General features: G+C 46.3%; 1 protein-coding gene across 2 annotated transcripts in view; it reads left to right on the top strand.

Annotated features, from left to right (window-relative positions):
- Positions 1 to 27,257, top strand: part of fbxo41 (F-box protein 41) — a 491,913-nt gene that overhangs the window by 299,460 nt on the left and 165,196 nt on the right. For both annotated transcript variants that reach the window (XM_072497820.1, XM_072497821.1), the window contains exon 6: positions 23,593 to 23,834. In XM_072497820.1, coding sequence (XP_072353921.1) covers positions 23,593 to 23,834 — 242 coding nt within the window. The remainder of the gene's footprint in view (positions 1 to 23,592; positions 23,835 to 27,257) is intronic.

Below are 27,257 nucleotides of genomic sequence, written 5' to 3'. Positions count from 1 at the left end.
CATTGCTAATTAACTCACCCCCTCTCCTCACATTGCGAATTAACTCACCCCTCTCCTCACATTGCTAATTAACTCACCTCCTCTCCTCACATTGCCAATTAACTCACCCCGCTCCTCACATTGCTAATTAACTCACCCCCTCTCCTCACATTGCTAATTAACTCACCCCGTCTCCTCACATTGCTAATTAACTCACCCCCTCTCCTCACATTGCTAATTAACTCACCCCCTCTCCTCACATTGCTAATTAACTCACCCCCTCTACTCACATTGCTAATTAACTCACCCCTTCTGCTCACATTGCTAATTAACTCACCCCCTCTGCTCACATTGCTAATTAACTCACCCCTTCTCCTCACATTGCTAATTAACTCACCCCGTCCCTTACATTGCTAATTAACTCTCCCCCTCTCCTCACATTGCTAATTAACTCACCCCGTCCCTCACATTGCTAATTAACTCACCCCGTCCCTCACATTGCTAATTAACTCACCCCCTCTCCTCACATTGCTAATTAACTCACCCCCTCTGCTCACTTTGCTAATTAACTCACCCCCTCTGCTCACATTGCTAATTAACTCACCCCGTCCCTCACATTGCTAATTAACTCACCCCCTCTCCTCACATTGCTAATTAACACACCCCCTCTCCTCACATTGCTAATTAACACCCCCTCTCCTCACATTGCTAATTAACTCACCCCATCCCTCACATTGCTAATTAACTCACCCCCTCTCCTCACATTGCTGATTAACTCACCCCCTCTCCTCACATTGCTAATTAACTCACCCCGTCCCTCACATTGCTAATTAACTCACGCCCTCTCCTCACATTGCTAATTAACTCACCCCGTCCCTCACATTGCTAATTACTCACCCCCTCTCCTCACATTGCTAATTAACTCACCCCGTCCCTCACATTGCTAATTAACTCACCCCCCTCCTCACATTGCTAATTAACTCACCCCCTCTCCTCACATTGCTAATTAACTCACCCCGTCCCTCACATTGCTAATTAACTCACACCCTCTCCTCACATTGCTAATTAACTCACCCCGTCCCTCACATTGCTAATTAACTCACCTCCTCTCCTCACATTGCTAATTAACTCACCCCATCTCCTCACATTTCTAATTAACTCACCCCCTCTCCTCACATTGCTAATTAACACACCCCCTCTCCTCACATTGCTAATTAACTCACCCCCTCTCCTCACATTGCTAATTAACACACCCCCTCTGCTCACATTGCTAATTAACTCACCCCCTCTCCTCACATTGCTAATTAACTCACCCCCTCTCCTCACATTGCTAATTAACTCACCCCGTCCCTCACATTGCTAATTAACTCACCCCCTCTCCTCACATTGCTAATTAACTCACCCCCTCTCCTCACATTGCTAATTAACTCACCCCCTCTCCTCACATTGCTAATTAACTCACCCCCTCTCCTCACATTGCTAATTAACTCACCCCGTCCCTCACATTGCTAATTAACTTACCCCCTCTCCTCACATTGCTAATTAACTCACCTCTTCTCCTCACATTGCCAATTAACTCACCCCTCTCCTCACATTGCTAATTAACTCACCCCCTCTCCTCACATTGCTAATTAACACACCCCTCTCCTCACATTGCTAATTAACTCACCCCTCTCCTCACATTGCTAATTAACTCACCCTGTCTCTCACATTGCTAATTAACTCACCTCCTCTCCTCACATTGCTAATTAACTCACCCCATCTCCTCACATTTCTAATTAACTCACCCCCTCTCCTCGCATTGCTAATTAACTCACCCCGTCCCTCACATTGCTAATTAACTCACCCCCTCTCCTCACATTGCTAATTAACTCACCCCGTCCCTCACATTGCTAATTACTCACCCCCTCTCCTCACATTGCTAATTAACTCACCCCGTCCCTCACATTGCTAATTAACTCACCCCCCTCCTCACATTGCTAATTAACTCACCCCCTCTCCTCACATTGCTAATTAACTCACCCCGTCCCTCACATTGCTAATTAACTCACACCCTCTCCTCACATTGCTAATTAACTCACCCCGTCCCTCACATTTCTAATTAACTCACCTCCTCTCCTCATATTGCTAATTAACTCACCCCATCTCCTCACATTTCTAATTAACTCACCCCCTCTCCTCACATTGCTAATTAACACACCCCCTCTACTCACATTGCTAATTAACTCACCCCCTCTCCTCACATTGCTAATTAACACACCCCCTCTGCTCACATTGCTAATTAACTCACCCCCTCTCCTCACATTGCTAATTAACTCACCCCCTCTCCTCACATTGCTAATTAACTCACCCCGTCCCTCACATTGCTAATTAACTCACCCCCTCTACTCACATTGCTAATTAACTCACCCCTTCTGCTCACATTGCTAATTAACTCACCCCCTCTCCTCACATTGCTAATTAACTCACCCCGTCCCTCACATTGCTAATTAACTCACCCCGTCCCTTACATTGCTAATTAACTCTCCCCCTCTCCTCACATTGCTAATTAACTCACCCCCTCTCCTCACATTGCTAATTAACACCCCCCCTCTCCTCACATTACTAATTAACTCACCCCGTCCCTCACATTACGAATTAACTCACCCCCTCTCCTCACATTGCTAATTAACTCACCCCCTCTCCTCACATTGCTAATTAACTCACCCCCTCTCCTCACATTGCTAATTAACTCACCCCGTCCCTCACATTGCTAATTAACTCACCCCCTCTCCTCACATTGCTAATTAACTCACCCTGTCCCTCACATTGCTAATTAACTCAACCCCTCTCCTCACATTGCTAATTAACTCACCCCCTCTCCTCACATTGCTAATTAACTCACCCCCTCTCCTCACATTGCTAATTAACTCACCCCGTCCCTCACATTGCTAATTAACTCACCCCCTCTCCTCACATTGCTAATTAACTCACCCCCTCTCCTCACATTGCTAATTAACTCACCCCGTCCCTCACATTGCTAATTAACTCACCCCCTCTCCTCACATTGCTGATTAACTCACCCCCTCTCCTCACATTGCTAATTAACTCACCCCCTCTCCTCACATTGCTAATTAACTCACCCCCTCTCCTCACATTGCTAATTAACTCACCCCGTCCCTCACATTGCTAATTAACTCACCCCCTCTCCTCACATTTCTAATTAACACACACCCTCTCCTCACATTGCTAATTAACTCACCCCGTCCCTCACATTGCTAATTAACTCACCCCCTCTCCTCACATTGCTAATTAACTCACCCCCTCTGCTCACATTGCTAATTAACTCACCCCGTCCCTCACATTGCTAATTAACTCACCCCATCCCTCACATTGCTAATTAACTTACCCCCTCTCCTCACATTGCTAATTAACTCACCTCTTCTCCTCACATTGCCAATTAACTCACCCCTCTCCTCACATTGCTAATTAACTCACCCCCTCTCCTCACATTGCTAATTAACACACCCCTCTCCTCACATTGCTAATTAACTCACCCCTCTCCTCACATTGCTAATTAACTCACCCTGTCTCTCACATTGCTAATTAACTCACCTCCTCTCCTCACATTGCTAATTAACTCACCCCATCTCCTCACATTTCTAATTAACTCACCCCCTCTCCTCACATTGCTAATTAACACACCCCCTCTTCTCACATTGCTAATTAACCCACCCCGTCCCTCACATTGCTAATTAACACACCCCCTCTGCTCACATTGCTAATTAACTCACCCCCTCTCCTCACATTGCTAATTAACTCACCCCCTCTCCTCACATTGCTAATTAACTCACCCCGTCCCTCACATTGCTAATTAACTCACCCCCTCTACTCACATTGCTAATTAACTCACCCCTTCTGCTCACATTGCTAATTAACTCACCCCATCCCTCACATTGCTAATTAACTCACCCCATCCCTCACATTGCTAATTAACTCACCCCCTCTCCTCACATTGCTGATTAACACACCCCGTCCCTCACATTGCTAATTAACTCACCCCATCCCTCACATTGCTAATTAACTCACCCCCTCTCCTCACATTGCTAATTAACTCACCCCATCCCTCACATTGCTAATTAACTCACCCCCTCTCCTCACATTGCTAATTAACTCACCCCCTCTCCTCACATTGCTAATTAACTCACCCTCTCTGCTCACATTGCTAATTAACTCACCCCCTCTCCTCACATTGCGAATTTACTCACCCCATCCCTCACATTGCTAATTAACTCACCCCCTCTCCTCACATTGCTGATTAACTCACCCCCTCTCCTCACATTGCTAATTAACTCACCCCGTCCCTCACATTGCTAATTAACTCACCCCCTCTCCTCACATTGCTAATTAACACCCCCCCTCTCCTCACATTGCTAATTAACTCACCCCATCCCTCACATTGCTAATTAACACACCCCCTATCCTCACATTGCTAATTAACTCACCCCCTCTCCTCACATTGCTAATTAACTCACCCCGTCCCTCACATTGCTAATTAACTCACCCCCTCTCCTCACATTGCTAATTAACTCACCCCATCCCTCACATTGCTAATTAACACACCCCCTATCCTCACATTGCTAATTAACTCACCCCGTCCCTCACATTGCTAATTAACTCACCCCGTCCCACACATTGCTAATTAACTCACCCCCTCTCCTCACATTGCTAATTAATTCACCCCCTCTCCTCACATTGCTAATTAACTCACCCCCTCTCCTCACATTGCCAGTTAATTAACCCCCTCTCCTCACATTGCGAATTAACACCCCATCTCCTCACATTTCTAATTAACTCACCCCCTCTCCTCACATTGCTAATTAACTCACCCCGTCCCTCACATTGCTAATTAACACACCCCCTCTGCTCACATTGCTAATTAACTCACCCCCTCTCCTCACATTGCTAATTAACTCACCCCCTCTCCTCACATTGCTAATTAACTCACCCCGTCCCTCACATTGCTAATTAACTCACCCCCTCTACTCACATTGCTAATTAACTCACCCCTTCTGCTCACATTGCTAATTAACTCACCCCGTCCCTCACATTGCTAATTAACTCACCCCGTCCCTTACATTGCTAATTAACTCTCCCCCTCTCCTCACATTGCTAATTAACACACCCCCTCTCCTCACATTGCTAATTAACTCACCCCCTCCCCTCACATTGCTAATTAACACACCCCCTCTCCTCACATTGCTAATTAACTCACCCCATCCCTCACTTTGCTAATTAACTCACCCCATCCCTCACTTTGCTAATTTACTCACCCCATCCCTCACATTGCTAATTAACTCACCCCCTCTCCTCACATTGCTGATTAACTCACCCCCTCTACTCACATTGCTAATTAACTCACCCCGTCCCTCACATTGCTAATTAACTCACCCCCTCTCCTCACATTGCTAATTAACTCACCCCGTCCCTCACATTGCTAATTAACTCACGCCCTCTCCTCACATTGCTAATTAACTCACCCCCTCTCCTCACATTGCCAATTAATTCACCCCATCTCCTCACATTGCGATTTAACACCCCATCTCCTCACATTTCTAATTAACTCACCCCCTCTCCTCACATTGCTAATTAACTCACCCCGTCCCTCACATTGCTAATTAACACACCCCCTCTGCTCACATTGCTAATTAACTCACCCCCTCTCCTCACATTACTAATTAACTCACCCCGTCCCTCACATTGCTAATTAACTCACCCCCTCTCCCACCCCCTCTCCTCACATTACTAATTAACTCACCCCGTCCCTCACATTGCTAATTAACTCACCCCCTCTCCCACCCCCTCTCCTCACATTACTAATTAACTCACCCCGTCCCTCACATTGCTAATTAACTCACCCCTCTCCTCACATTGCTAATTAACTCATCCCCTCTCCTCACATTGCTAATTAATTCACCCCCTCTCCTCACATTGCTAATTAACTCACCCCCTCTCCTCACATTGCTAATTAACTCTCCCCCTCTCCTCACATTGCTAATTAACTCACCCCCTCTCCTCACATTGCGAATTAACTCACCCCTCTCCTCACATTGCTAATTAACTCACCTCCTCTCCTCACATTGCCAATTAACTCACCCCGCTCCTCACATTGCTAATTAACTCACCCCCTCTCCTCACATTGCTAATTAACTCACCCCGTCTCCTCACATTGCTAATTAACTCACCCCCTCTCCTCACATTGCTAATTAACTCACCCCCTCTCCTCACATTGCTAATTAACTCACCCCCTCTACTCACATTGCTAATTAACTCACCCCTTCTGCTCACATTGCTAATTAACTCACCCCCTCTGCTCACATTGCTAATTAACTCACCCCTTCTCCTCACATTGCTAATTAACTCACCCCGTCCCTTACATTGCTAATTAACTCTCCCCCTCTCCTCACATTGCTAATTAACTCACCCCGTCCCTCACATTGCTAATTAACTCACCCCGTCCCTCACATTGCTAATTAACTCACCCCCTCTCCTCACATTGCTAATTAACTCACCCCCTCTGCTCACTTTGCTAATTAACTCACCCCCTCTGCTCACATTGCTAATTAACTCACCCCGTCCCTCACATTGCTAATTAACTCACCCCCTCTCCTCACATTGCTAATTAACACACCCCCTCTCCTCACATTGCTAATTAACACCCCCTCTCCTCACATTGCTAATTAACTCACCCCATCCCTCACATTGCTAATTAACTCACCCCCTCTCCTCACATTGCTGATTAACTCACCCCCTCTCCTCACATTGCTAATTAACTCACCCCCTCTCCTCACATTGCTAATTAACTCACCCCGTCCCTCACATTGCTGATTAACTCACCCCCTCTCCTCACATTGCTAATTAACTCACCCTCTCTGCTCACATTGCTAATTAACTCACCCCGTCCCTCACATTGCTGATTAACTCACCCCCTCTCCTCACATTGCTAATTAACTCACCCCCTCTCCTCACATTGCTAATTAACTCACGCCCTCTCCTCACATTGCTAATTAACTCACCCCCTTTGCTCACATTGCTAATTAACTCACCCCCTCTCCTCACATTGCTAATTAACTCACCCCCTCTCCTCACATTGCGAATTAACTCACCCCTCTCCTCACATTGCTAATTAACTCACCCCCTCTCCTCACATTGCTAATTAACTCACCCCGTCCCTCACATTGCTAATTAACTCACCCCCTCTACTCACATTGCTAATTAACTCACCCCTTCTGCTCACATTGCTAATTAACTCACCCCTCTCCTCACATTGCTAATTAACTCACCCCCTCTCCTCACATTGCGAATTAACTCACCCCTCTCCTCACATTGCTAATTAACTCACCCCCTCTCCTCACATTGCTAATTAACTCACCCCGTCCCTCACATTGCTAATTAACTCACACCCTCTACTCACATTGCTAATTAACTCACCCCTTCTGCTCACATTGCTAATTAACTCACCCCTCTACTCACATTGCTAATTAACTCACCCCCTCTCCTCACATTGCTAATTAACTCACCCCGTCCCTCACATTGCTAATTAACTCACCCCCTCTCCTCACATTGCTAATTAACTCACCCCGTCCCTCACATTGCTAATTAACTCACCCCTTCTCCTCACATTGCTAATTAACTCACCCCCTCTCCTCACATTGCTAATTAACTCACCCCGTCCCTCACATTGCTAATTAACTCACCCCTTCTCCTCACATTGCTAATTAACTCACCCCCTTTCCTCACATTGCTACTTAACTCACCCCCTCTTCTCACATTGCTAATTAACTCACCCCCTCTCCTCACATTGCTAATGAACTCACCCCCTCTCCTCACATTGCTAATTAACTCACCCCGTCCCTCACATTGCTAATTAACTCACCCCCTCTCCTCACATTGCTAATTAACTCACCCCGTCCCTCACATTGCTAATTAACTCACGCCCTCTCCTCACATTGCTAATTAATTCACCCCCTCTCCTCACATTGCCAATTAATTCACCCCATCTCCTCACATTGCGATTTAACACCCCATCTCCTCACATTTCTAATTAACTCACCCCCTCTCCTCACATTGCTAATTAACTCACCCCGTCCCTCACATTGCTAATTAACACACCCCCTCTGCTCACATTGCTAATTAACTCACCCCCTCTCCTCACATTACTAATTAACTCACCCCGTCCCTCACATTGCTAATTAACTCACCCCCTCTCCCACCCCCTCTCCTCACATTACTAATTAACTCACCCCGTCCCTCACATTGCTAATTAACTCACCCCCTCTCCCACCCCCTCTCCTCACATTACTAATTAACTCACCCCGTCCCTCACATTGCTAATTAACTCACCCCTCTCCTCACATTGCTAATTAACTCATCCCCTCTCCTCACATTGCTAATTAATTCACCCCCTCTCCTCACATTGCTAATTAACTCACCCCCTCTCCTCACATTGCTAATTAACTCTCCCCCTCTCCTCACATTGCTAATTAACTCACCCCCTCTCCTCACATTGCGAATTAACTCACCCCTCTCCTCACATTGCTAATTAACTCACCTCCTCTCCTCACATTGCCAATTAACTCACCCCGCTCCTCACATTGCTAATTAACTCACCCCCTCTCCTCACATTGCTAATTAACTCACCCCCTCTCCTCACATTGCTAATTAACTCACCCCCTCTCCTCACATTGCTAATTAACTCACCCCCTCTCCTCACATTGCTAATTAACTCACCCCCTCTACTCACATTGCTAATTAACTCACCCCTTCTGCTCACATTGCTAATTAACTCACCCCCTCTGCTCACATTGCTAATTAACTCACCCCTTCTCCTCACATTGCTAATTAACTCACCCCGTCCCTTACATTGCTAATTAACTCTCCCCCTCTCCTCACATTGCTAATTAACTCACCCCGTCCCTCACATTGCTAATTAACTCACCCCGTCCCTCACATTGCTAATTAACTCACCCCCTCTCCTCACATTGCTAATTAACTCACCCCCTCTGCTCACTTTGCTAATTAACTCACCCCCTCTGCTCACATTGCTAATTAACTCACCCCGTCCCTCACATTGCTAATTAACTCACCCCCTCTCCTCACATTGCTAATTAACACACCCCCTCTCCTCACATTGCTAATTAACACCCCCTCTCCTCACATTGCTAATTAACTCACCCCATCCCTCACATTGCTAATTAACTCACCCCCTCTCCTCACATTGCTGATTAACTCACCCCCTCTCCTCACATTGCTAATTAACTCACCCCCTCTCCTCACATTGCTAATTAACTCACCCCGTCCCTCACATTGCTGATTAACTCACCCCCTCTCCTCACATTGCTAATTAACTCACCCTCTCTGCTCACATTGCTAATTAACTCACCCCGTCCCTCACATTGCTGATTAACTCACCCCCTCTCCTCACATTGCTAATTAACTCACCCCCTCTCCTCACATTGCTAATTAACTCACGCCCTCTCCTCACATTGCTAATTAACTCACCCCCTTTGCTCACATTGCTAATTAACTCACCCCCTCTCCTCACATTGCGAATTAACTCACCCCCTCTCCTCACATTGCGAATTAACTCACCCCTCTCCTCACATTGCTAATTAACTCACCCCCTCTCCTCACATTGCTAATTAACTCACCCCGTCCCTCACATTGCTAATTAACTCACCCCCTCTACTCACATTGCTAATTAACTCACCCCTTCTGCTCACATTGCTAATTAACTCACCCCTCTCCTCACATTGCTAATTAACTCACCCCCTCTCCTCACATTGCGAATTAACTCACCCCTCTCCTCACATTGCTAATTAACTCACCCCCTCTCCTCACATTGCTAATTAACTCACCCCGTCCCTCACATTGCTAATTAACTCACACCCTCTACTCACATTGCTAATTAACTCACCCCTTCTGCTCACATTGCTAATTAACTCACCCCTCTACTCACATTGCTAATTAACTCACCCCCTCTCCTCACATTGCTAATTAACTCACCCCGTCCCTCACATTGCTAATTAACTCACCCCCTCTCCTCACATTGCTAATTAACTCACCCCGTCCCTCACATTGCTAATTAACTCACCCCTTCTCCTCACATTGCTAATTAACTCACCCCCTCTCCTCACATTGCTAATTAACTCACCCCGTCCCTCACATTGCTAATTAACTCACCCCTTCTCCTCACATTGCTAATTAACTCACCCCCTTTCCTCACATTGCTACTTAACTCACCCCCTCTTCTCACATTGCTAATTAACTCAACCCCTCTCCTCACATTGCTAATGAACTCACCCCCTCTCCTCACATTGCTAATTAACTCACCCCCTCTCCTCACATTGCTATTTAACTCACACCGTCCCTCACATTGCTAATTAACTGACCCCCTCTCCTCACATTGCTAATTAACTCACCCCCTCTCCTCACATTGCTAATTAACTCACCCCCTCTCCTCACATTGCTAATTAACTCACCCCCTCTCCTCACATTGCTAATTAACTCACCCCGTCCCTCACATTGCTAATTAACTCACCCCCTCTCCTCACATTGCTAATTAACTCACCCCCTCGCCTCACATTGCTAATTAACTCACCCCCTCTCCTCACATTGCGAATTAACTCACCCCTCTCCTCACATTGCTAATTAACTCACCCCCTCTCCTCAGATTGCTATTTAACTCACACCGTCCCTCACATTGCTAATTAACTGACCCCCTCTCCTCACATTGCTAATTAACTCACCCCCTCTCCTCACATTGCTAATTAACTCACCCCCTCTCCTCACATTGCTAATTAACTCACCCCCTCTCCTCACATTGCTAATTAACTCACCCCGTCCCTCACATTGCTAATTAACTCACCCCCTCTCCTCACATTGCTAATTAACTCGCCCACTCGCCTCACATTGCTAATTAACTCACCCCCTCTCCTCACATTGCTAATTAACTCACCCCGTCCCTCACATTGCTAATTAACTCACCCCCTCTCCTCACATTGCTAATTAACTCACCCCCTCTCCTCACATTGCTAATTAACTCACCCCGTCCCTCACATTGCTAATTAACTCACCCCCTCTCCTCACATTGCTAATTAACTCACCCCCTCGCCTCACATTGCTAATTAACACACCCCCTCTCCTCACATTGCTAATTAACTCACCCCCTCTCCTCACATTGCTAATTAACTCACCCCGTCCCTCACATTGCTAATTAACTCACCCCCTCTCCTCACATTACGAATTAACTCACCCCGTCCCTCACATTGCTAATTAACTCACCCCGTCCCTCACATTGCTAATTAACTCACCCCCTCTCCTCACATTGCTAATTAACTCACCCCCTCTCCTCACATTGCTAATTAACTCACCCCCTCTCCTCACATTGTTAATTAACTCACCCTCTCCTCACATTGCTAATTAACTCACCCCCTCTCCTCACATTGCTAATTAACTCACCCCCTCTCCTCACATTGCTAATTAACTCACCCCCTCTCCTCACATTGCTAATTAACTCACCCCCTCTCCTCACATTGCTAATTAACACACCCCCTCTCCTCACATTGCTAATTAACTCACCCCGTCCCTCACATTGCTAATTAACTCACCCCCTCTCCTCACATTGCTAATTAACTCACCCCGTCCCTCACATTGCTAATTAACTCACCCCCTCTCCTCACATTGCTAATTAACTCACCCCCTGTCCTCACATTGCTAATTAACTCACCCCCTCTCCTCACATTGCTAATTAACTCACCCCGTCCCTCACATTGCTAATTAACTCACCCCCTCTCCTCACATTGCTAATTAACTCACCCCGTCCCTCACATTACTAATTAACTCACCCCCTCTCCTCACATTGCTAATTAACTCACCCCGTCCCTCACATTGCTAATTAACTCACCCCCTCTCCTCACATTGCTAATTAACTCTCCCCCTCTCCTCACATTGCTAATTAACTCACCCCGTCCCTCACATTGCTAATTAACTCACCCCCCTCCTCACATTGCTAATTAACTCACCCCCTCTCCTCACATTGCTAATTAACTCACCCCCTCTCCTCACATTGCTAATTAACTCACCCCCTCTCCTCACATTGCTAAGTAACTCACCCCGTCCCTCACATTGCTAATTAACTCACCCCCCTCCTCACATTGCTAATTAACACAACCCCTCTCCTCACATTGCTAATTAACACACCCCGTCCCTCACATTGCTAATTAACTCACCCCCTCTCCTCACATTGCTAATTAACACCCCCCTCTCCTCACATTGCTAATTAACACACCCCCTCTCCTCACATTGCTAATTAACTCACCCCCTCTCCTCACATTGCTAATTAACTCACCCCCTCTCCTCACATTGCTAATTAACACACCCCCTCTCCTCACATTGCTAATTAACTCACCCCCTCTCCTCACATTGCTAATTAACACACCCCCTCTCCTCACATTGCTAATTAACACACCCCCTCTCCTCACATTGCTAATTAACACACCCCGTCCCTCACATTGCTAATTAACTCACCCCCTCTCCTCACATTGCTAATTAACTCACCCCCTCTCCTCACATTGCTAATTAACTCACCCCGTCCCTCACATTGCTAATTAACTCACCCCCCTCCTCACATTGCTAATTAACTCACCCCCTCTCCTCACATTGCTAATTAACTCACCCCCTCTCCTCACATTGCTAATTAACACACCCCCTCTCCTCACATTGCTAATTAACACACCCCCTCTCCTCACATTGCTAATTAACACACCCCCTCTCCTCACATTGCTAATTAACTCACCCCGTCCCTCACATTGCTAATTAACTCACCCCCTCTCCTCACATTGCTAATTAACTCACCCCGTCCCTCACATTGCTAATTAACTCACCCCCTCTCCTCACATTGCTAATTAACTCACCCCCTCTCCTCACATTGCTAATTAACTCACCCCCTCGCCTCACATTGCTAATTAACTCACCCTCTCCTCACATTGCTAATTAACTCACCCCCCTCCTCACATTGCTAATTAACTCACCCCCTCTCCTCACATTGCTAATTAACTCACCCCCTCTCCTCACATTGCTAATTAACTCACCCCGTCCCTCACATTGCTAATTAACTCACCCCCTCTCCTCACATTGCTAATTAACTCTCACCCTCTCCTCACATTGCTAATTAACTCACCCCCTCTCCTCACATTGCTAATTAACTCACCCCCTCTCCTCACATTGCTAATTAACTCACCCCGTCCCTCACATTGCTAATTAACTCACCCCCCTCCTCACATTGCTAATTAACACAACCCCTCTCCTCACATTGCTAATTAACACACCCCGTCCCTCACATTGCTAATTAACTCACCACCTCTCCTCACATTGCTAATTAACACCCCCCTCTCCTCACATTGCTAATTAACACACCCCCTCTCCTCACATTGCTAATTAACTCACCCCCTCTCCTCACATTGCTAATTAACTCACCCCCTCTCCTCACATTGCTAATTAACACACCCCCTCTCCTCACATTGCTAATTAACTCACCCCCTCTCCTCACATTGCTAATTAACTCACCCCCTCTCCTCACATTGCTAATTAACTCACCCCCTCTCCTCACATTGCTAATTAACTCACCCCGTCCCTCACATTGCTAATTAACTCACCCCCCTCCTCACATTGCTAATTAACTCACCCCCTCTCCTCATATTGCTAATTTACTCACCCCCTCTCCTCACATTGCTAATTAACACACCCCCTCTCCTCACATTGCTAATTAACTCACCCCCTCGCCTCACATTGCTAATTAACTCACCCCCTCTCACATTGCGAATTAACTCACCCCTCTCCTCACATTGCTAATTAACTCACCCCCTCTCCTCAGATTGCTAATTAACTCACCCCGTCCCTCACATTGCTAATTAACTCACACCCTCTACTCACATTGCTAATTAACTCACCCCTTCTGCTCACATTGCTAATTAACTCACCCCTCTACTCACATTGCTAATTAACTCACCCCCTCTCCTCACATTGCTAATTAACTCACCCCGTCCCTCACATTGCTAATTAACTCACCCCCTCTCCTCACATTGCTAATTAACTCACCCCGTCCCTCACATTGCTAATTAACTCACCCCTTCTCCTCACATTGCTAATTAACTCACCCCCTCTCCTCACATTGCTAATTAACTCACCCCGTCCCTCACATTGCTAATTAACTCACCCCTTCTCCTCACATTGCTAATTAACTCACCCCCTTTCCTCACATTGCTACTTAACTCACCCCCTCTTCTCACATTGCTAATTAACTCAACCCCTCTCCTCACATTGCTAATGAACTCACCCCCTCTCCTCACATTGCTAATTAACTTAACCCCTCTCCTCACATTGCTATTTAACTCACACCGTCCCTCACATTGCTAATTAACTGACCCCCTCTCCTCACATTGCTAATTAACTCACCCCCTCTCCTCACATTGCTAATTAACTCACCCCCTCTCCTCACATTGCTAATTAACTCACCCCCTCTCCTCACATTGCTAATTAACTCACCCCGTCCCTCACATTGCTAATTAACTCACCCCCTCTCCTCACATTGCTAATTAACTCACCCCCTCGCCTCACATTGCTAATTAACTCACCCCCTCTCCTCACATTGCTAATTAACTCACCCCGTCCCTCACATTGCTAATTAACTCACCCCCTCTCCTCACATTGCTAATTAACTCACCCCCTCTCCTCACATTGCTAATTAACTCACCCCGTCCCTCACATTGCTAATTAACTCACCCCCTCTCCTCACATTGCTAATTAACTCACCCCCTCGCCTCACATTGCTAATTAACACACCCCCTCTCCTCACATTGCTAATTAACTCACCCCCTCTCCTCACATTGCTAATTAACTCACCCCGTCCCTCACATTGCTAATTAACTCACCCCCTCTCCTCACATTACGAATTAACTCACCCCGTCCCTCACATTGCTAATTAACTCACCCCGTCCCTCACATTGCTAATTAACTCACCCCCTCTCCTCACATTGCTAATTAACTCACCCCCTCTCCTCACATTGCTAATTAACTCACCCCCTCTCCTCACATTGTTAATTAACTCACCCTCTCCTCACATTGCTAATTAACTCACCCCCTCTCCTCACATTGCTAATTAACTCACCCCCTCTCCTCACATTGCTAATTAACTCACCCCCTCTCCTCACATTGCTAATTAACTCACCCCCTCTCCTCACATTGCTAATTAACACACCCCCTCTCCTCACATTGCTAATTAACTCACCCCGTCCCTCACATTGCTAATTAACTCACCCCCTCTCCTCACATTGCTAATTAACTCACCCCGTCCCTCACATTGCTAATTAACTCACCCCCTCTCCTCACATTGCTAATTAACTCACCCCCTGTCCTCACATTGCTAATTAACTCACCCCCTCTCCTCACATTGCTAATTAACTCACCCCGTCCCTCACATTGCTAATTAACTCACCCCCTCTCCTCACATTGCTAATTAACTCACCCCGTCCCTCACATTACTAATTAACTCACCCCCTCTCCTCACATTGCTAATTAACTCACCCCGTCCCTCACATTGCTAATTAACTCACCCCCTCTCCTCACATTGCTAATTAACTCTCCCCCTCTCCTCACATTGCTAATTAACTCACCCCGTCCCTCACATTGCTAATTAACTCACCCCCCTCCTCACATTGCTAATTAACTCACCCCCTCTCCTCACATTGCTAATTAACTCACCCCCTCTCCTCACATTGCTAATTAACTCACCCCCTCTCCTCACATTGCTAAGTAACTCACCCCGTCCCTCACATTGCTAATTAACTCACCCCCCTCCTCACATTGCTAATTAACACAACCCCTCTCCTCACATTGCTAATTAACACACCCCGTCCCTCACATTGCTAATTAACTCACCCCCTCTCCTCACATTGCTAATTAACACCCCCCTCTCCTCACATTGCTAATTAACACACCCCCTCTCCTCACATTGCTAATTAACTCACCCCCTCTCCTCACATTGCTAATTAACTCACCCCCTCTCCTCACATTGCTAATTAACACACCCCCTCTCCTCACATTGCTAATTAACTCACCCCCTCTCCTCACATTGCTAATTAACACACCCCCTCTCCTCACATTGCTAATTAACACACCCCCTCTCCTCACATTGCTAATTAACACACCCCGTCCCTCACATTGCTAATTAACTCACCCCCTCTCCTCACATTGCTAATTAACTCACCCCCTCTCCTCACATTGCTAATTAACTCACCCCGTCCCTCACATTGCTAATTAACTCACCCCCCTCCTCACATTGCTAATTAACTCACCCCCTCTCCTCACATTGCTAATTAACTCACCCCCTCTCCTCACATTGCTAATTAACACACCCCCTCTCCTCACATTGCTAATTAACACACCCCCTCTCCTCACATTGCTAATTAACACACCCCCTCTCCTCACATTGCTAATTAACTCACCCCGTCCCTCACATTGCTAATTAACTCACCCCCTCTCCTCACATTGCTAATTAACTCACCCCGTCCCTCACATTGCTAATTAACTCACCCCCTCTCCTCACATTGCTAATTAACTCACCCCCTCTCCTCACATTGCTAATTAACTCACCCCCTCGCCTCACATTGCTAATTAACTCACCCTCTCCTCACATTGCTAATTAACTCACCCCCCTCCTCACATTGCTAATTAACTCACCCCCTCTCCTCACATTGCTAATTAACTCACCCCCTCTCCTCACATTGCTAATTAACTCACCCCGTCCCTCACATTGCTAATTAACTCACCCCCTCTCCTCACATTGCTAATTAACTCTCACCCTCTCCTCACATTGCTAATTAACTCACCCCCTCTCCTCACATTGCTAATTAACTCACCCCCTCTCCTCACATTGCTAATTAACTCACCCCGTCCCTCACATTGCTAATTAACTCACCCCCCTCCTCACATTGCTAATTAACACAACCCCTCTCCTCACATTGCTAATTAACACACCCCGTCCCTCACATTGCTAATTAACTCACCACCTCTCCTCACATTGCTAATTAACACCCCCCTCTCCTCACATTGCTAATTAACACACCCCCTCTCCTCACATTGCTAATTAACTCACCCCCTCTCCTCACATTGCTAATTAACTCACCCCCTCTCCTCACATTGCTAATTAACACACCCCCTCTCCTCACATTGCTAATTAACTCACCCCCTCTCCTCACATTGCTAATTAACTCACCCCCTCTCCTCACATTGCTAATTAACTCACCCCCTCTCCTCACATTGCTAATTAACTCACCCCGTCCCTCACATTGCTAATTAACTCACCCCCCTCCTCACATTGCTAATTAACTCACCCCCTCTCCTCATATTGCTAATTTACTCACCCCCTCTCCTCACATTGCTAATTAACACACCCCCTCTCCTCACATTGCTAATTAACACACCCCCTCTCCTCACATTGCTAATTAACACACCCCCTCTCCTCACATTGCTAATTAACTCACCCCGTCCCTCACATTGCTAATTAACTCACCCCCTCTCCTCACATTGCTAATTAACTCACCCCGTCCCTCACATTGCTAATTAACTCACCCCCTCTCCTCACATTGCTAATTAACTCACCCCCTCTCCTCACATTGCTAATTAACTCACCCCCTCTCCTCACATTGCTAATTAACTCACCCTCTCCTCACATTGCTAATTAACTCACCCCCCTCCTCACATTGCTAATTAACTCACCCCCTCTCCTCACATTGCTAATTAACTCACCCCCTCTCCTCACATTGCTAATTAACTCACCCCCCTCTCCTCACATTGCTAATTAACTCACCCCCTCTCCTCACATTGCTAATTAACTCACCCCGTCCCTCACATTGCTAATTAACTCACCCCCTCTCCTCACATTGCTAATTAACTCACCCCGTCCCTCACATTGCTAATTAACTCACCCCCTCTCCTCACATTGCTAATTAACTCACCCCCTCTCCTCACATTGCTAATTAACTCACACCGTCCCTCACATTGCTAATTAACTCTCCCCGTCCCTCACATTGCTAATTAACACCCCCTCTCCTCACATTACTAATTAACACCCTCTCTACTCACATTGCTAATTAACTCACCCCCTCTCCTCACATTGCTAATTAACTCACCCCGTCCCTCACATTGCTAATTAACTCACCCCCCTCCTCACATTGCTAATTAACTCACCCCCTCTCCTCACATTGCTAATTAACTCACCCCCTCTCCTCACATTGCTAATTAACTCACCCCCTCTCCTCACATTGCTAATTAACTCACCCCGTCCCTCACATTGCTAATTAACACTCCCCCTCTCCTCACATTGCTAATTAACTCACCCCGTCCCTCACATTGCTAATTAACACACCCCCTCTCCTCACATTGCTAATTAACTCACCCCGTCCCTCACATTGCTAATTAACTCACCCCCTCTCCTCACATTGCTAATTAACTCACCCCGTCCCTCACATTGCTAATTAACACACCCCCTCTCCTCACATTGCTAATTAACTCACCCCCTCCCCTCACATTGCTAATTAACTCACCCCGTCCCTCACATTGCTAATTAACACACCCCCTCTCCTCACATTGCTAATTAACACACCCCGTCCCTCACATTGCTAATTATCTCACCCCGTCCCTCACATTGCTAATTAACTCACCCCCTCTCCTCACATTGCTAATTAACACACCCCGTCCCTCACATTGCTAATTAATTCACCCCCTCTCCTCACATTGCTAATTAACTCACGCCCTCTCCTCACATTGCTAATTAACTCACCCTGTCCCTCACATTGCTAATTAACTCACCCCCTCTCCTCACATTGCTAATTAACTCTCCCCCTCTCCTCACATTGCTAATTAACTCACCCCCTCTCCTCACATTGCTAATTAACTCACCCTGTCTCTCACATTGCTAATTAACACACCCCGTCCCTCACATTGCTAATTAACTCACCCCCTCTCCTCACATTGCAAATTAACTCACCCCCTATCCTCACATTGCTAATTAACTCACCCCGTCCCTCACATTGCTAATTAACTCACCCCCTCTCCTCACATTGCTAATTAACTCACCCCGTCCCTCACATTGCTAATTAACACACCCCCTCTCCTCACATTGCTAATTAACTCACACCCTCTCCTCACATTGCTAATTAACTCACCCCCTCTCCTCACATTGCTAATTAACTCACCCCCTCTCCTCACATTGCTAATTAACTCACCCCCTCTCCTCACATTGCTAATTAACTCACCCCCTCTCCTCACATTGCTAATTAACTCACCCCCTCTCCTCACATTGCTAATTAACTCACCCCCTCTCCTCACATTGCTAATTAACTCACCCCCTCTCCTCACATTGCTAATTAACTTACCCCCTCTCCTCACATTGCTAATTAACTCACCCCCTCTCCTCACATTGCTAATTAACTCACCCCCTCTCCTCACATTGCTAATTAACTCACCCCCTCTCCTCACATTGCTAATTAACTCACCCCCTCTCCTCACATTGCTAATTAACTCACCCCCTCTCCTCACATTGCTAATTAACTCTCCCCCTCTCCTCACATTGCTAATTAACTCACCCCCTCTCCTCACATTGCCAATTAATTCACCCCCTCTCCTCACATTGCTAATTAACTCACCCCCTCTCCTCACATTGCTAATTAACTCACCCCCTCTCCTCACATTGCCAATTAACTCACCCCCTCTCCTCACATTGCTAATTAACTCACCCCCTCTCCTCACATTGCCAATTAATTCACCCCCTCTCCTCACATTGCTAATTAACTCACACCCTCTCCTCACACTGCGAATTAACTCACCCCCTCTCCTCACATTGCTAATTAACTCACCCCCTCTCCTCACATTGCCAATTAATTCACCCCCTCCCCTCACATTGCTAATTAACTCACCCCCTCTCCTCACATTGCTAATTAACTCACCCCGTCCCTCACATTGCTAATTAACTCACACCCTCTCCTCACACTGCGAATTAACTCACCCCCTCTCCTCACACTGCGAATTAACTCACCTCCTCCTCTCACATTGCTAATTAACTCACCCCCTCTCCTCACATTGCCAGTTAATTCACCCCCTCCCCTCACATTGCTAATTAACTCACCCCTCTCTCCTCACATTGCTAATTAACTCACCCCGTCCCTCACATTGCGAATTAACACCCCATCTCCTCACATTTCTAATTAACTCACCCCCTCTCCCACCCCCTCTCCTCACATTGCTAATTAGCTCACCCCCTCTCCTCACATTGCTAATTAACTCTCCCCCTCTCCTCACATTGCTAATTAACTCACCCCCTCTCCTCACATTGCTAATTAACTCACCCCCTCTCCTCACATTGCTAATTAACTCACCCCCTCTCCTCACATTGCTAATTAACTCACCCCCTCTCCTCACATTGCTAATTAACTCACCTCCTCTCCTCACATTGCCAATTAACTCACCCCGCTCCTCACATTGCTAATTAATTCACCCCCTCTCCTCACATTGCTAATTAACTCACCCCCTCTCCTCACATTGCTAATTAACTCGCCCCGTCCCTCACATTGCTAATTAACTCACCCCCCTCCTCACATTGCTAATTAACTCACCCCCTCTCCTCACATTGCTAATTAACGCACCCCCTCTCCTCACATTGCTAATTAACTCACCCCCTCTCCTCACATTGCTAATTAACTCACTCCGTCCCTCACATTGCTAATTAACTCACCCCCTCTCCTCACATTGCTAATTAACTCACCCCCTCTCCTCACATTGCTAATTAACACACCCCCTCTCCTCACATTGCTAATTAACACACCCCCTCTCCTCACATTGCTAATTAACACACCCCGTCCCTCACATTGCTAATTAACACACCCCCTCTCCTCACATTGCTAATTAACTCACCCCCTCTCCTCACATTGCTGATTAACACACCCCGTCCCTCACATTGCTAATTAACTCACCCCCTCTCCTCACATTGCTAATTAACACACCCCCTCTCCTCACATTGCTAATTAACACACCCCGTCCCTCACATTGCTAATTAACACACCCCCTCTCCTCACATTGCTAATTAACTCACCCCCTCTCCTCACATTGCTAATTAACTCACCCCCTCTCCTCACATTGCTAATTAACTCACCCCGTCCCTCACATTGCTAATTAACTCACCCCCTCTCCTCACATTGCTAATTAACTCACCTCCTCTCCTCACATTGCTAATTAACACACCCCCTCTCCTCACATTGCTAATTAACTCACCCCCTCTCCTCACATTGCCAATTAATTCACCCCCTCCCCTCACATTGCTAATTAACTCACCCCCTCTCCTCACATTGCCAATTAATTCACCCCCTCCCCTCACATTGCTAATTAACTCACCCCCCTCTCCTCACATTGCTAATTAACTCTCCCCATCTCCTCACATTTCTAATTAACTCACCCCCTCTCCTCACATTGCTAATTAACTCACCCCCTCTCCTCACATTGCTAATTAACTCACCCCCTCTCCTCACATTGCTAATTAACTCACCCCGTCCCTCACATTGCTAATTAACTCACCCCCTCTCCTCACATTGCTAATTAACTCACCCCCTCTCCTCACATTGCTAATTAACACACCCCGTCCCTCACATTGCTAATTAACTCACCCCCTCTCCTCACATTGCTAATTAACTCACCCCGTCCCTCACATTGCTAATTAACTCACCCCCTCTCCTCACATTGCTAATTAACTCACCCCCTCTCCTCACATTGCTAATTAACTCACCCCGTCCCTCACATTGCTAATTAACTCACCCCCTCTCCTCACATTGCTAATTAACTCACCCCCTCTCCTCACATTGCTAATTAACTCACCCCCTCTCCTCACATTGCTAATTAACTCACCCCCCTCCTCACATTGCTAATTAACACACCCCCTCTCCTCACATTGCTAATTAACTCACCCCATCCCTCACATTGCTAATTAACTCACCCCTTCTCCTCACATTGCTAATTAACTCACCCCCTCTCCTCACATTGCTAATTAACTCACCCCCTCTCCTCACATTGCTAATTAACTCACCCCCTCTCCTCACATTGCTAATTAACTCACCCCCTCTGCTCACATTGCTAATTAACTCACCCCTTCTGCTCACATTGCTAATTAACTCACCCCGTCCCTCACATTGCTAATTAACTCACCCCGTCCCTTACATTGCTAATTAACTCTCCCCCTCTCCTCACGTTGCTAATTAACTCACCCCATCCCTCACATTGCTAATTAACTCACCCCCTCCCCTCACATTGCTAATTAACTCACCCCATCCCTCACATTGCTAATTAACGCACCCTCTCTCCTCACATTGCTAATTAACTCACCCCGTCCCTCACATTGCTAATTAACTCACCCCATCCCTCACATTGCTAATTAACTCACCCCCTCTCCTCACATTGCTAATTAACTCACCCCCTCGCCTCACATTGCTAATTAACTCACCCCCTCTCCTCACATTGCTAATTAACTCACCCCGTCCCTCACATTGCTAATTAACTCACCCCCTCCCCTCACATTGCTAATTAACTCACCCCATCCCTCACATTGCTAATTAACGCACCCTCTCTCCTCACATTGCTAATTAACTCACCCCGTCCCTCACATTGCTAATTAACTCACCCCGTCCCTCACATTGCTAATTAACACCCCCTCTCCTCACATTGCTAATTAACTCACCCCCTCTCCTCACATTGCTAATTAACACACCCCCTCTCCTCACATTGCTAATTAACGCACCCTCTCTCCTCACATTGCTAATTAACTCAACCGTTTTTGCGACTGCCCTTTATCTATTCATACGTTCATTCAAGAATTAATGCTTGTTTTCATGGGATCTACTAGTCTGCACTGATGCTGTATGGAATACCTGGTTCCTGACCTCATTACAGCCTTGTTCAAACGTGTACACAAGATCTGAATTTCGGAGGTCAGGTGCAGTGACTGGCCTTGGCATTAAGGCAGCAATAGTCATAGTGTGGCATCAAAATTGAGTCAGATGGAAAAAGTCTGCTGGCTGGAGTCATACCTTGCACAATGGTTGTGGTTATCGGACGTCAATCATCTCAGCTCCAGAAATTCACCAGAGGACTACCTCGGTAGTGTCCAAGGAACAACCATCTTCAGATGCTTCATCAATGACCCTCCCTCCAAAATCAAGTCAGAAGTGGGATGTTTGCGGATGATTTCAATGTTCAGTCTACTCAGAAATCCTTATTTAATGAAATAGCCCGTGCTCTGATCAGCAATGCCTGGGCACATTCCCGCTTGGTGGGAAGCAACATTAACTCCACACCAGGCAGTAACCACCTCCAATAAGAGAGAATCTGAACACTTACCCTTGACATTGAAATGAAACAAATAATATCTGGGACAAGGATGGGCCCAGAAAGTATTTCTGTGCATCATTCTACAATTGTACTCAGCCAGTTGTTTTATTCATCTGTGAAACTGACTTTTTCTGTACTTTTCCTCAGGTAATCCCAAAGCAGGTAATTATAAAGCAGCCAAACTGCAGAAGGGCAGTCCCTCCCGATCAAACGAAGTTATCAGCCCGGAGGTGTTGAAGATGCGAGCGGCGCTCTTTTGTATTTTCACGTACCTGGACACCAAGACATTGCTGAAAACAGCTGGGGTTTGTCGGGACTGGAAATATGTTGCTCGTCATCCTGCAGTTTGGACTAGAGTTCTGTTGGAAAACGCTAGAGTATCCTCCAAGGTATTAATTACAGAAATACATGTTTCAAGGTACCATGGACCGTGAAAAGTTAATTTGCTCACATTGGGAACAATTCTTTTGCTGGAATAACACCTCAAAAAATGTATTCAGAAGGGAGTGTATGTGAGCTGGATCAGTGCCAGCATGAGTATTCAGATGGGTCTCCATGATCCATGGCTCAATTGTCAGCATACTAACTTCTGAATAAGTGCTGGTTCAAGTGCCACTCCATCTGTCTCTCGCAGCCTTGAACATCCTTGATGGCCCAGCCCCTACAGCTCTCTGTGGTCAAGAATTCCACAGACTCACTCCTCTCTGAGGAAGAAATTCCTCATCTTTGTTTCAAATATGTGACCCCTTACTCTGAGATTATGCCCTCCAGGATCTAGCGATCCTAGATCTGGTCCTGTGTAATGAGACAGGATTGATTACTGATCTCATAGTTAGGGATCCTCTCGGAAGGAGCGATCACTATACGGTGGAATTTAAAATACAGATGGAGGGCGAGAAGGTAAAATCAAACACCAGTGTTTTGTGCTTCAACCAAGGAGATTACAATGGGATGAGAGAAGAACTAGCTAAGGTAGACTGGGAGCAAAGACTTTATGGTGAAACAGTGGAGAACCTTGCAAATGATTTTTCACAGTGCTCAGCAAACGTTTATACCAACAAAAAGGAAGGACGGTAGAAAGAGGGAAAATCGACCGTGGATATCTAAGGAAATCAGGGGGAGTATCAAATTGAAGGAAAAACCACACAAAGTGGCAAAGAATAGTGGGAGACTAGAGGATTGGGAAATCTTTAGGGGGCAACAGAAAGCTACTAAAAAAGCTATAAAGAAGAGTAAGATAGATCCTGAGAGTAAACTTGCTCAGAATATAAAAACAGACAGACAGTAAACCTTTTGTGTGGCACCTTGTCAAAGGCTTTCTGGAAATCCAGATACACCACATCCATTGGCTCCCCGTTATCTACCGCACTGTTAATGTCCTCAAAAAATTCCACTAAATTAGTTAGGCACGACCTGACCTTTATGAACCCATGCTGCGTCTGCCCAATGGGACTATTTCCATCCAGATGCCTCGCTATTTCTTCCTTGATGATAGATTCCAGCATCTTCCCTACTACCGAAGTTAAGCTCACTGGCCTATAATTACCCACTTTCTGCCTACCTCCTTTTTTAAACAGTGGTGTCACGTTTGCTCATTTCCAATCCGCCGGGACCACCCCAGAGTCTAGTGAATTTTGGTAAATTATCACTAGTGCATTTGCAATTTCCTAGCCATCTCTTTTAGCACTCTGGGATGCATTCCATCAGGGCCAGGAGACTTGTCTACCTTTAGCCCCATTAGCTTGCCCATCACTACCTCCTTGGTGATAACAATCCTCTCAAGGTCCTCACCTGTCAGAGCCTAATTTCCATCAGTCACTGGCATGTTATTTGTGTCTTCCACTGTGAAGACCGACCCAAAAAACCTGTTCAGTTCCTCAGCCATTTCCTCATCTCCCATTATTAAATCTCCCTTCTCATCCTCTAAAGGACCAATATTTACCTTAGCCCCTCTTTATGTTTTATATATTTGTAGAAACTTTTACTATTCCGAGAGGAATAGTGCCAGAAGACTGGAGGGTAGCAAATGTTGTCCCCTTGTTCAAGAAGGGGAGTAGAGACAACCCCGGTAACTATAGACCAGTGAGCCTTACTTCTGTTGTGGGAAAAATCTTGGAAAGGTTTATCAGAGATAGGATGTATAATCAAATGGAAAGGAATAATTTGATTAGAGATAGTCAACACGGTTTTGTGAAGGGCAGGTCGTGCCTCACAAACCTTATAGAGTTCTTTGAGAAGGTGACCAAACAGGTGGATGAGGGTAAAGCAGTTGATGTGGTGTATGTGGATTTCAGTAAAGCGTTTGATAAGGTTCCCCACGGTAGGCTACTGCAGAAAATACGGAAGCATGGGATTCAGGGAGGTTTAGCAGTTTGGATCAGAAATTGGCTAGCTGGAAGAAGACAAAGGGTGGTGGTTGATGGGAAGTGTTCAGACTGGAGTCCAGTTACTAGTGGTGTACCACAAGGATCTATTTTGGGGCCACTGCTGTTTGTCAGTTTTATAAATGACCTGGAGGAGGGCGTAGAAGGATGGGTGAGTAAATTTGCAGATGACACTAAAGTCGGTGGAGTTGTGGACAGTGCAGAAGGATGTTACAAGTTACAGAGGGACATAGATAAGCTGCAGCGCTGGGCTGAGAGGTGGCAAATGGAGTTTAATGCAGAAAAGTGTGAGGAGATTCATTTTGGAAGGAATAACAGGAAGACTGAGTACTGGGCTAATGGTAAGATTCTTGGCAGTGTGGTTGAGCAGAGAGATAGAAAGAACAAAGAACAAAGAAATGTACAGCACAGGAACAGGCCCTTCGGCCCTCCAAGCCCGTGCCGACCATGCTGCCTGACTAAACTACAATCTTCTACACTTCCTGGGTCCGTATCCTTCTATTCCCATCCTATTCATATATTTGTCAAGATGCCCCTTCAATGTCCCTATCGTCCCTGCTTCCACTACCTCCTCCGGTAGCGGGTTCCAGGCACCCACTACCCTCTGCGTAAAAAACTTGCCTCGTACATCTACTCTAAACCTTGCCCCTCTCACCTTAAACCTATGCCCCCTAGTAATTGACCCCTCTACCCTGGGGAAAAGCCTCTGACTATCCACTCTGTCTATGCCCCTCATAATTTTGTATACCTCTATCAGGTCTCCCCTCAACCTCCTTCGTTCCAGTGAGAACAAACCGAGTTTATTCAACCGCTCCTCATAGCTAATGCCCTCCATACCAGGCAACATTCTGGTAAATCTCTTCTGCACCCTCTCTAAAGCCTCCACATCCTTCTGGTAGTGTGGCGACCAGAATTGAACACTATACTCCAAGTGTGGCCTAACTAAGGTTCTATACAGCTGCAACATGACTTGCCAATTCTTATACTCAATGCCCCGGCCAATGAAGGCAAGCATGCCGTATGCCTTCTTGACTACCTTCTCCACCTGTGTTGCCCCTTTCAATGACCTGTGGACCTGTACTCCTAGATCTCTTTGACTTTCAATACTCTTGAGGGTTCTACCATTCACTGTATATTCCCTCCCTGCATTAGACCTTCCAAAATGCATTACCTCACATTTGTCCGGATTAAACTCCATCTGCCATCTCTCCGCCCAAGTCTCCAGACAATCTAAATCCTGCTGTATCCTCCGACAGTCCTCATCGCTATCCGCAATTCCACCAAACTTTGTGTCGTCTGCAAACTTACTAATCAGACCAGTTACATTTTCCTCCAAATCATTTATATATACTACAAAGAGCAAAGGTCCCAGCACTGATCCCTGTGGAACACCATTGGTCACAGCCCTCCAATTAGAAAAGCATCCCT

The sequence above is a fragment of the Scyliorhinus torazame genome, chromosome 3, assembly GCF_047496885.1.
Source record: "Scyliorhinus torazame isolate Kashiwa2021f chromosome 3, sScyTor2.1, whole genome shotgun sequence".
Lineage (NCBI taxonomy): Eukaryota > Metazoa > Chordata > Chondrichthyes > Carcharhiniformes > Scyliorhinidae > Scyliorhinus > Scyliorhinus torazame.
This window is presented reverse-complemented; position numbering and strand designations above follow the sequence as displayed.